The sequence below is a fragment of the Nilaparvata lugens genome, chromosome X (assembly GCF_014356525.2).
Source record: "Nilaparvata lugens isolate BPH chromosome X, ASM1435652v1, whole genome shotgun sequence".
Classification (NCBI taxonomy): domain Eukaryota; kingdom Metazoa; phylum Arthropoda; class Insecta; order Hemiptera; family Delphacidae; genus Nilaparvata; species Nilaparvata lugens.
The window spans coordinates 17,775,528-17,788,321 of NC_052518.1; the positions used below are offsets into that span (position 1 = coordinate 17,775,528).

The 12,794-nt window shown below is 36.0% G+C and overlaps 1 protein-coding gene across 3 annotated transcripts in view; it reads right to left on the reverse strand.

Moving 5' to 3' along the window:
- Window positions 1–12,794, reverse strand: part of LOC111052631 (nipped-B-like protein) — a 58,732-nt gene that overhangs the window by 29,691 nt on the left and 16,247 nt on the right. For all 3 annotated transcript variants that reach the window (XM_039442569.1, XM_039442568.1, XM_039442570.1), the window contains exons 4-8: window positions 11,690–11,914; window positions 10,271–10,502; window positions 8,910–8,972; window positions 4,432–4,601; window positions 2,417–2,611 (exon numbers count right to left, since the gene is read on the reverse strand). In XM_039442569.1, the coding sequence (XP_039298503.1) occupies window positions 2,417–2,611; window positions 4,432–4,601; window positions 8,910–8,972; window positions 10,271–10,502; window positions 11,690–11,914 (885 nt within the window). The remainder of the gene's footprint in view (window positions 1–2,416; window positions 2,612–4,431; window positions 4,602–8,909; window positions 8,973–10,270; window positions 10,503–11,689; window positions 11,915–12,794) is intronic.

A 12,794-nucleotide genomic window follows, 5' to 3' on the forward strand; every position in this document is an offset into this window, starting at 1 on the left:
ATCAATAGTGATAGGTTATTCAAGACTTTTAAACACACTTGACATAGCTAACGGACCATTTATAAAATTGAATAACATACAATTGCAATACAGTTCTGACGTGAAAAATCTAGGACTTACAATGACAAGGACTCTTGACTGGACCAGCCACGTGACTCGGACTTGTAACAGGGTCATTGGGGGATCATGACATTGAAGAGGATCTCTGACTTCATTCCCTTTTCAACGAAGGTTATGTTGGTCAAGACTCTGATCTTCCCGATCTTCAACTACTGTGACATTGTGTCTCTTGACATGACAGTTCAACTTCTGCAGAGGATGCAGCGTGCACATAATTACTGTGTTCGCTTTATGTTTAACCTGAGACGTGACGACCATGTAACTGAATACTTTAACAGGCTTGAACTCATGAAGCTGCGTGAGAGTAGATCACATCATGCTTTGTGCTTCCTCTATAAGATATTGAAAACTAAAACCCCTAACTATCTGGCAGTAGAGTACCGTTACTTGGGTGATTTTGGTCGTGGAGGAACGCGGCATGGATCCCATCTGCTGGCTGTCCCAACACAGGACTGTTATATACAACAAGTCGTTCCTTGTGACAGCCTGTAGTTTCTGGAATTCTCTGCCTGCTGAGCTAAGGCTTGTTGAGGGACATCGTCGGTTCGGCGCGGCTGTCTTGCGGTGGATCAGAGGTGGTGGACTCGGCTGGAATGTGCACTGAATCTTAACGTGTGTGTTGATGTGTGTGTGTGTGTGTGTGTGTGTGTGTGTGTGTGTGTGTGTGTGTGTGTGTGTGTGTGTGTGTGTGTGTGTGTATGTGTGTCCTTTCTTCCTTTTTTAATTTATTCCTCTCTTTCTTCTTTTCTACTTCTATCGAAATGTTCTTTGGATTTTGAACTGACGTTTCTTCCGTTTTCACTTTCCACTTTCCTCTTTCTTCTCATTGTATTCTTTTCACTGACTCAAATTAGAAAGAAATTTTAATTTCGTTTTCTTTCTTTCATTCGCTATTTGGAAGTTTTTATTATTTTGTATAATTAGTTTTTTATCTTATAATCTTTGTTGTACAGTGTTTTAGTTTTACTTGGAATTGTATTGGAGGGTTAAGTGTAAGAGAGGGCCGGCTGCGCCCTAACTTCGCCCTCCTAGGTTTTTAATGAAGGCAGTCAATCAATCAATCAATCAATTAATCAATCATAGTCTTATTATTCATAGTCGATGGAAACATAGAATTCACATCTCTTTATCTTTGATAAATTTTTACAAAATATTGATAAAAATAACCTCATATAGTGGCGCCAAACATAAATATTCTCTTGGAGTGGGGGTGGTTTTCTGGGAAATACTATTTTTACAATTTATTTTAATTTAATTTGATTACAATTTAGTTTTTAACTTTGGACACCAATATGATTTGCCTGTAATGAGACAATTGAGTGGTTGAAGGCTAACTTGGGACATTAGATTTTGAATAATACGTTTCATATTCATAATAAAAATACTTTAACTGTAGAATAATTGAATAATTGAGTGTCCACAATAGAAGTTATTAAAGGCTCAATTTCTAGGTTAGAAATAGTAGATTGTTATGACTGTTAAAAAAGTATCTTATCTGTTAATCAGATTTTATTAAATATTATTAAAACTTTATTAAATATTCTCAATGGTGTGTTCCCAACAAATCCACAATGCCAGAACTCGGAATGAAGTACACAGCCAGCTGGTAAGTTGGAATTGGAGGGAAGGCGTTAAACTGTCCCAAGTTAGACTACTGTCCCAAGTTAGCCGGTTTGACGAGACTATTTGTCCAAAAAATAAGAGAATACAAATAAACATATATACATCACATTCTACATTGTACATTACAATTTAACCCTCCCAAAAGCCTCATTCTCCATCCATAAATTCTTGGATACTGTAGTTTACCCAGTTTGCTAGATATGTTTTCAATAGCTTTTTGAAAATATCCTTATTCTCATTTTCTTTTAAAGCTGACGGTAGTTTACTCATAAATTTGATACCCATATGAGAAGGCTTTTACTCATACTGAGCTGTCCTTTGGTAAAAAAAACAGAGAATTCTTGGAAATTTTGTAGTATAAGTATCATTAATTGCATAAGTTTACTTATACAGTAGCAACAAGAATTTATATCACAAGAACTCACGAAAGATTGATGGTTAGAAAATAGCGTCCGAAACAGAAAAGTACAAAGTGCCTGTTTCAGCCCTTTACCGGATGTAGTGGAGCCTTCCGAAGATAACTGTTCATTTTATCGTGCGTAGTTAACTATGCATATTATCAATAAAGTAGATTTATTGCAATCATCCTACCAACTGCACATTTTGCTGCTGTGTGCGTTCGCTTTAAGGCGGTAAAATAATTCATTTTCATGGATAATTTAAAACTTCATACCTGGATCTTCAAATTGGACGAGGCGTCACTTGTCTTGAGCACTTGATGATATAGGTTGTTGAGTGGTGGAGTCAACATCAGATCACAATGTCGGATGCACATTTGTCCGATAGCTTTCACAATCAATAGCTTCATCTCTTTGTTTTGATGCAAAATAGAAAAGAAAATATGAAGAACATCACGCGCGATGTTATGCTGAAAAAGTAGAATTGCTTTAGTTTATGAGTTGCTCAGTTATTTCTTGTATGTGAAACAAAATAACTTCGAAGTATGATGTATGAAAGTATGATGAAAATTATGATATGTCGTCAAAAAAAATTTATTCCCAACTAGAAATCGTACAATATACAATAGGGAACATTTCAAACAGATGACTTATTAAATCAAACTGTATTAGTTTAAAATTATCTCGGATTTTTTGTGTAGTAGAGAAGTTGATATTGTGGTAATAATTCATATTGAATGAAAAAGACTAAGAAATTGTCAAAAAAACCACTGATTTATTGATAATTAGAAAGACCGGTTTCGGTTATTACACCATTGTCAATCTCTGATAAACTGAAACGAAATACAACAGCAGCAGAATTTATACTAGGATGCGAGTACTGCTATTGGTCGAGGGCATGAACGCCTGCCATTGGCCTAGCTAGACAGTCTCCTCCCCCTCAACGGTGTGACAAAATGGCGGCCTAAGCAACAGAATCGCCATGTTAATAAAATTTACTTTTAGTACAAAATAAGAACCAAGAAAACAAGTGTGAAAGATAATAAAACAAATATGTAAATGGAAAAACTATTGACTAATGTATGCTTATTACATTTACATATTTGTTTTATTTTCTTTCACACTTGTTTTCTTGGTTCTTATTTTGTACTAAAAGTAAATTTTATTATTATTAGTATTTTATTTTATTAGCCTACTAGTATAAATTCTGCTGCTCTTGTATTTAGTTTTATTTTATCAGAGATTGACAATGGTGTAATAACCGAAACCGGTCTTTCTAATTATCAATAAATCAGTGGTTTTTTGACAATTTCTTAGTCTTTTTCATTCAATAATTATCTCGGATTTTAATTCTTTTAAGAGATTGAAGAATCTGCTGTTATAGTTAACATGATTTGTAGAGATATAGAATATCGGTTCGAAAATGAACACTGCTATGGAAAATGTGGTTTTCGGCTTATCACAGTGTAGCCCAAGGCTGGCCACTAACGGTAGGACATGCATGATAAACATGCATCTACATGCATCATTATGCACACACACATATTCATCATGCATATTTTGTCATCAGCAAGAGGCTTCTAACATAAATTAAACAATCAATAACAATAAATAAACCACTGAAGAATGACAAATTATAATGGAAAAATAAGTTAACCTCAAATAGAGCAGAGAAGAAAAAATAGGAAATATGAAGTCCTAACAACCAGAAATTTTGCTCGAAGCCTTTCGCCGTGATGGAACAATAATGTATGACGACATGTGTATAATACATGTTTATCATACATGTCCTATCGTTAGTCTCCAGCCTGAGTCTTGTTTCATACTTATAATATTTCATTTGGTGTGATTCATTTTCTCTTCGTTGCCGAAAACCAATGACACATTCATTCAAAGAAGATTCTCTCACGGTCCTTTTCAGATTTTGTATTTCCTTCTCAAACACATGCGGTGTTTCTGTAGAAAGGTTGAAAAAAATAGCTGAATGGATTGACCATGTGATTTTGAAAGAGATCAATCAGGTTGAAGAAGCGACCGAACCGAGAGTTTGTGAAAGACTATTTGTTTTCTATTCTCCAGCAATAATGAATTCAAATCTGGTGAAACTTATTCGTGTGAAGGGATATTTAGGTGCTGTGCGGTTCCTATTCGGTAATAAATTCTAACCGAATTACCGTTTTACAGTTATTATAATCAACAAAAAACGAACCGAACCAAACGGAACCGTACGTGAGTGGTACTAGCCTAATAATGAAAAGAGTATGGATTGTATTAAACAATTTCAACTAACCGGTACCACATGGCGAAATTCGATGCCGTTGAAATGGAAATACCGCATCAGAACAGCTAGTACATCAATTGATCTGTAATTCGGCTTCACTTCAGTCATTGCTTGTCCCTGCTTTTTTACGTCAGCGTTTAAATTCTTTCTGACTTCCATGCATCGTTTCTTTGGTGCACCTGTAAAAAATTACAATAACGATTAAATAAGATATTCTAGATATCAAAAATGTTTCTTAACCAATTCAACACTCAATGAACATCGCAAAGTTAGCCTATATCTTATAGGCTAAGATCTTATAGGCTATCTTATATGGCTTATATATATCTGCATACAGGATAAAGACGGATTCAATTGACACTCCTATAAAGATAAGCAGTCGAGACCAATAAGATTAATGATGAAAAAGCTTTATTACTTTTGTAGTACAGACACAATACTGGAAGATCCAAAGATTTGAGGAATGAATGCTCTAGGGGTTGTTAACAAACTGAAGTGGAAGACAAGAGAGCCATCAGATGATGTTTGAACCAATTATGTTCATGGTATCATTCAGTGCAGAAGAAAATATAAAACCAGCAAATGATATTGTTTGTTGAGTGAATATTGATGTTGTGGATTGAAGATACTTGATATATTGTCGAAAAATCCACCTTATTTTAATAAAAATAATTATTTCACAGGAGCACTGAAAGAGAATCTGATGATTTGTGAGCACACACGAAAGCATGCTCCTGTAAAATAATAATTCTTATTAAAATTAAGTGGATTTTTCGACAATATCTCAAGTTTCTTCAAGCAGCAATTGAATTAAAAAATACACTTGGTTGTAAAGTGAGAGTTGAAGCATCGAATAAGGCCAATCTCATACTGCAATGTAAACCATGTCAAGCATACGGTCACACACAGAAATACTGTAACAAGAAGCCTAGGTTAGTAGACGAGTTTGCAGAGTGAACCAAACAATGGACTGTTCAAAACCCATCGATGCTCTACCAAAATGTATTCATTGAGGTAAAGCACAACCAAACAGCTATTGAGGCTGCACTGTCCCAATTGAAATGCAAAAATCATGAATTCTAATAAAATAAACAATATTACAGATTCACGAAGGAACACCATACAGAGTATTCTACAAAGAGTTACAGAAAATACAGAAGCCCACAATCCAAACAATTAGAGTGCAGTTGAAAAATCAACATGTCGCCCAAATTGTCTCAAAATAAAACAGATCGGAATTTGGAGAGGCAAGACGTATAGTAGAAGGAGGTAAAAATAATATTTTGTTGCTCATCTTGGCAAAACTACATAGAGAAGAACAAATAATCACTTCACTATAGTCTAAATTCCAGAAGTTATTACAACAAAGTCAATCAACTACCTAAAATCAAATTATTCATTCCCAAGAAATAATGGAATGGAACGCAAATTAATTGTTAGATCGGCAGCAGGAGTTGGAAGCAGTTCTGCACATAGACAAATAGATACATCTTATTTCTGAGACTCATTTACAAATCAGTCGTTTCTAAAATGCAACGGCTATAGGATCTATCATGCTTTACATCCTAGCCTTATCGCAAAGGGTGGACGTGGGAGTGCCATCATTATCAGAGAATCTACATCATCATGGAGAAGTGAAGGAAATTAAAGCAGGAGTTCCTTAAGGCAGTGATATTCCCAGCCTTGATGAGAATACTACAGCAACATTTGCAGACGACACAGCCATATTATCAGTAGACAGTAATATTCATATTGCAACAGAGAAACTACAGAGATCCATCAACAAAATTCAAGATTGGACTAGAAAGTGGAGAATGAAATTGAATGAAACAAAGTCGATTCACATCAATTTTACCAATAAGAAGGACCTGCCCATACCAATAACCATCAACAACCAAGTTGTACCATATGCTAATGATGCCAAGTATCTAGGTATGACCTTGGACGCAAAGCTTCGCTGGAAGGTCCATGTCAAGAAGAAGAGAGAAGAGCTTGGAATCAAATATAAGAAGCTGTATTGGCTGATCGGAAGAAACTCCATCCTTTCAATCCGAAACAAAGTACTCCTGCTCAAATAGATATTAGAGTCTATACAACTTTGGGGGTGTACCAAAGACAACAACATCAATGTCATACAACGTTTTCAAAACAAAGTGTTATGAACATTGTGGATGCTCCTTGGTATGTCAGGAACAGCGATCTTCATAGAGACCTGCACGTCGACCTGGTATCCACCGAGATCCATAGGCATGCGGAGAGGCACAAGGGGTGACTGCACCAACATGACAACGTCGAGGCGATCCAGCTGCTAGACAATGGAGGGTTGATGCGGAGGCTCAAAAGGAGGAAACCGTTTGAACTAGTGTAGTGCTTGTTCAAGTAGTGTCCAGTGAAAGAGCAGAGCAGTGATTGAGTGAATCTAGCTTCTATAGTGCAGTCAATAAGAGTACATATTAATTATAAACAATAGCAGTAAGAGTTCCTAATGAGAAATTCACTGTTCAATTTTTCAAGTAGTAATTTAGGATAGAGAAAATTAGCTCATTAGTCTTTAGACTAGATGGCTATAGTATTGACCAATAGAAAAAAAAATCATGAAGAAGTGGAACATGGGAGTGAAATTGATGGAATTAGATTCAATTTACAATATTGATGAGTAAAGCTGTGCAAACAGTAAATTATCGCAGCTAGTAACAATCCTCAAGGGAGTGTTCTTGGATCAATTCTTTACCAACTCTATACTAGCGATATTCCCATCCTTGATGAGAATACTACAGCATAATTTTTTCAGACGATACAGCCATATTATCAGTAGACAGTAATATCAATATTGCAACAAAAAACTACTGAGTTCCAGCAACAAATTCAAGATTGGACTTGAAAGTAGAGAATGAAACTGAATGAAGTCGATTCACATCAATTCCACCAATACGAAGGATCTGCCCATACCAATAACCACCAACAACTAAGTTGTACCATATGCTAATGATGCCAAGTATCTAGCTATGACTTTAGAACCAAAGCTTCGATGGAAAGCCCATGTCAAGAAGAAGAGAGAAGTGAGAAGAGATTGAAATCAAATATAAGAAGCTGTATTGACTGATCGGGAGGAACTCCATCCTTCCAATCCGAAACAAAGTACTCCTGTTCAAATAGATATTAGAGTCAGTATGGCAATATGTTATACAGCTTTGGGGTGTACCAAAGACAGCACAACATCTTTGGGGTGCACCAAAGACAGCACAACATCTATGGGGTGTACCAAAGACAGCACAACATCTTCGGGGTGTACCAAAGACAGCACAACATCTTTGGGGTGTACCAAAGACAGCACAACATCTTTGGGCTGTACCAAAGACAGCACAACATCTATGGGGTGTACCAAAGACAGCACAACATCTATGGGGTGTACCAAAGACAGCACAACATCTATGGGGTGTACCAAAGACAGCACAACATCTTTGGGGTGTACCAAAGACAGCACAACATCTTTGGGGTGTACCAAAGACAGCACAACATCTTTGGGGTGTACCAAAGACAGCACAACATCTTTGGGGTGTACCAAAGACAGCACAACATCTTTGGGGTGTACCAAAGACAGCACAACATCTTTGGGGTGTACCAAAGACAGCACAACATCTTTGGGGTGTACCAAAGACAGCACAACATCAATGTCATACAAAGATTCCGAAACGAAGGTGCTGAGGAACAGTTGATGCTCCTTGGTATGTCAGGAACAACGATCTTCATAGAGACCTGCACGTCGACCTGGTGTCCACCGAGATCCAAAGGCATGCGGAGAAGCACGAGGGGTGAATGCACAACATTACAACGTCGAAGTGATCCAGCTGCTAGACAATGGAGGGTTGACACAGGGAGGCTCAAAAGGAAGACACCGTTTGAACCAGTATCGTGCAGTTTTTAATAATAGTTGGTGTAGTTTTAATTCAAATATTTTGAATTAGTGTAGTGCTTGTCCTGTGAAAGAGCAGAACGGTGATTGTGTGAATCCACAGCTTCTATAGTGCAGTCAATAAGTGTTTACATATTTATTAAACAATAGCAGTAAGAGTTTCCAATGAGAAATGCGCTGTTTCATTTTTTAAGTAGCATGCTAGGATAGAAAAAAAATTGTAATTGGTCCTTGGACTAGATAGATACAGTATATTGACCAAAAAATGAGCTCTTCAACTTTACGAGTCGAGTAGAAGATTAAGATGACATAAGATCATTTATGGTTGACCCCAATTAATGAATACAATGAACAGGTTATATGCCTTTGGGCATTATTGTTTATGAAGGATAATAAAATTATTTTGTAAGTTTTTCATGTTGTGTAAACTTATGGGACAAAGAAGTTTCAATATCAAATCAAAATCAGTAGTAGAATAATTCACCAATATGAACATGAACCAGATGTATACTAGTTAGCTAGCTAACTACCTAACTTTGAGATACATGTATGTACTAAACAACTGCACACTTACGATTGTTCTGATTTGTTTGTTCTCCATTGTTCTCCAGATACCTTTTGAGTTTGCACAATTCGTCTGAAAATTGAAAAATGTTTGAATGAAAAAATAAGATCGCCTTTGGATAGGTGAATGAGTTTGTTTTGATGAATGAATTGAACATTGAAATATTCAGATTATACAAGGGTCATTTTTTTCAACCTCCGAATGACCATAAATAGATGACGAATGAATAATGAAGAATAATCTACTCACTACAAGCTATTCACAGTTATGATTATTATTCAACATGTTTTGGAGCTCCTTGTTAGTTTGGAAGCTCTGCTCTCAAAGTTAAGTCTTGAGTTTGGGGAAAAGGTATAAGTTACCAGTGGCCAAACCAGACTTGTATGGTGAATGATTGCAATTGTTCCATTTGATCCATTGGAGAAGCCGTTTTGTTACACCAGCACTGTGAGGTCAAGTTGTCATGGATCAAAACTATGCTCAAGGAGACGGCCATGTTTATGGTCTATAAATCGTCGTCTGTTGAATATCGCCCCCCCTGCCGCTTGCCTGTGTTATGATATTATGTCATCGGAGGTTTAAAAAAATAACCCTCGTACTAATGCACATCGTTACTAGTAGTCTATTAGTTTTATATTACACTAACACTAATAGACATCGCTATATTATACTAATGCACATTGAAATAATGAAAACTGTTTAATGAATATTGAAAGAATGTTTTGGACTATTCTCTGAGAAAGGCTATTAATTACAAATAATTATTGTTAAGAAACATTTGAATGTAGCAATGGCTTACATTTAGAGTCACAACATGCAGTTTCGCGATTATAGAATAACAAGAAAAGAAATAATAAAATATTGTTCTCCATATTTAAATTGATAAAAAAGAATATAATATTACATTGGGTCTTTGGGTAGCACTGAGCGAAAGTATGGGAAACCATGGGCTTGAGCTTCGAAAACATTGAACACCTAATTTTCCATTTGACTGTCGAAAAACATTTTTTTTTCATCAAAAAATGCAATAAAATGATTAATCAACATTCATCATAAAATAGTGCAGTATAATTATTATTGAGCATCATATACCATTATTTATAATGGTATTCTTTTGACAAGCAGATCAAATAAGCGGCGTGCTTTCGGTTCTCCCGTTGAAACGGTCTCTAATTGATGAAAGCTCCACTTTGTAACTGTTATAAACTTTAAAATTACTATTTGGTGGTTTGTAACCCACCAAAGATTATGGGTCCGTTAATCTCTCAACAAGAGTTCTCCCATTACTCATGCGAACATTTCCCATCACCCGCTAGGGCATATCTTAAGAAAAGTTGCATCATAAAATAAATAAATTGCAAACTACTCACCATAAAACATTTCAAGATAATGTACAATCATTATTTGATAGTCTGTCACATTGACGACGACGGTCATACTTGAAGCACAACTTAGCAGTGCAGTTGGTGTTTGATTGCAAATTAATTCGCCTACTGTCTCTTCCAATAGACTCACAAATTCTCCACTAGGTTTTTCTATTAGAGGCAATACCAGTTTCAAAATTTTCCCAACATAGTCAATGCTCCTTTTGTCGATCTCCCTCTGAAATAATTTGAATAGGTAGTTCATTAGTTTTAGTGTTTCATTGATATTCAGGGTTACTACAACAGATTCATCGAGTTTTAAAAATTCATAATTACCAACGCACTCATTGGAAATGAGTAATCTTTATTTAGTTTTTTCCCCACAATAAATACCCTGAGCCTTATTAGACTAGGTAGCCAGGTCCCTCAGTCGAAGTCGCTCACTCGAGGCATTGGTTTAAGACTGGGACAGCCACGTATTGGCTACCAGTGTTGTTGTCCGGCTCGGCATCCAACCAACAGCCAAAGTGAGGTTGCCAGGATGGCTGCTCTAGTCTAAAAACAGTGCCCGGTGATGGAGTGGCGACTGCCTGCCCGGCTGACTGTGTCACCTGGTTGACTGGCTAGCTGCGCGTCCTGGCTGCCTAGTCTAATAAGGCCCCAGGGTATTTCTTGTAAAAATAAACTTTGACATTTTCTCTTTCTCTTGGTATAAGGATTAATAATTTGATAATAATAAGTACTTTGGTAATTATGAATTTTCAAATTCAGTTGAATCTTTTGTGGAAAGCTGTTGACTCTGTATAGGTGACTCGGAATAACGGGAACTTTTATGAATGTCATAAAACTAAAGTGAGAAAGGAAAAAGTAAATTTATTAATGATGATTAGAATTTAAAATTTATCATTTGAGGATCAATAATTTATCACTCTTTGAAAATTACACCATTATTTAGATTACTTCCTCCAGCACGAATACATTACTGAAATCTGTACTTCTTCATCTGAGATGAGATTTGCAATCTGAGATTCCTCATGGATCGCTGCAACATTTCAACTGGGAATACATATTACTCACTCGCACAGCTGCCATTGACTGCCGTGCAGTGTGGATGTCGTACGGATTATCCTTGTATGTGAAATAAGGGTGCAAGCATAGTGTAGCGGCGGAGGTAGCTTCAACATTGAGAGTGTTGAATGTATTATATGTATTGAAATGGGTTGATACATATCGCTCCACTATTCACCACCAGAGTGCACCACCAATGATTTACATGCATTAAATGCAACACACTCAAGCTTGAAGCAACCTTCACCGATCCAATATGTTTGATCCCTCCTAAGCTGTTCAACTTTTGATCATCTGTATAGAAGACATCTTTTCAAATATAAATAGAATAAAGTACATTAATACCGATAAATTTACCGTAGAATGGGGGATCATATGATGCAGAAGGTCAACATGTTGGAGGAGGAAATGCGGTCTCACTTTAGCAATAGAGTAAAGTGTGGCCAAACACCCAATAAAACGTTCATTGGAGATTTTCAATTCACCTTCTTGATTCAGAAATTTATTGAACAGACAATCTACTATCTGTTGGCACGCCAATAGAACAGAATGTGCTGGTTCTTCACTATTCCCTTCAACATGCTGAAACAAACAAGCAATACTGTATTGTGTATACAAATGAACGATACTTAATTATTTTAACACTTACAAACAACTAATTAGCAGTAACGAGTTTTTTTAGAACATGCAGTTCTAATCCACCTATTCACGAAAAATACTTCAGAATGGTAGTACCTATTTTTACTCGGTTAAATGTGGAGTCAATAGTATTATGTGGAGATGATATTAAGTTTAATTTCACTTTCTCCAATTCTGATGCTTTTTCCAAAGTGATAGTTCCACTCTATCACTTAAATCAATCACTATCTCAAAGTCAATACTCAATTCTCTATCACTGCCGCAATCTGGTGAATGTAGGCAGTTTCGTTCCATACACGAAAGATTTTTGAAACCCCCTAGATAAAATTGCTCATCAGAAGGTCTTAAAAGTGAGGGTTTAATACAGGTCACCAAATTTTGAGCTAGATCTAATGCGAATAGGGATCACTTGTGCAGCAACAGCTAACATCAGCAAACTATAGTTAGGCTAAATTTCTAATAAGATAGTTCAAATAGAGAAGTCGAACCCCTACTTGCATAGGTGGATTCAATTATTTGTCCCAGGAAACCTATTCAGATTTATTGAAAGAAATTTTCAAACAGCATCAAAATTTAAGAGATTGAAAACTAACTTGAAAGACCGTCCAATTTTGTCAGCGTGAAAATACGTTAGATACAATTTAGAGTTCCGGTCGTGCATAGGTAAGTCAAGATATAAAGAAAATAAAAATCTCAGTACCCTTTTTTGAAATATTTTATCACAACATGTTTCGGTCATTTATGCCATTTTCAAGTGATATGAATTAAATAAATAAATACTACTGGAAGATTCTTATTTTGATCATATGTTAGTGTATTCATA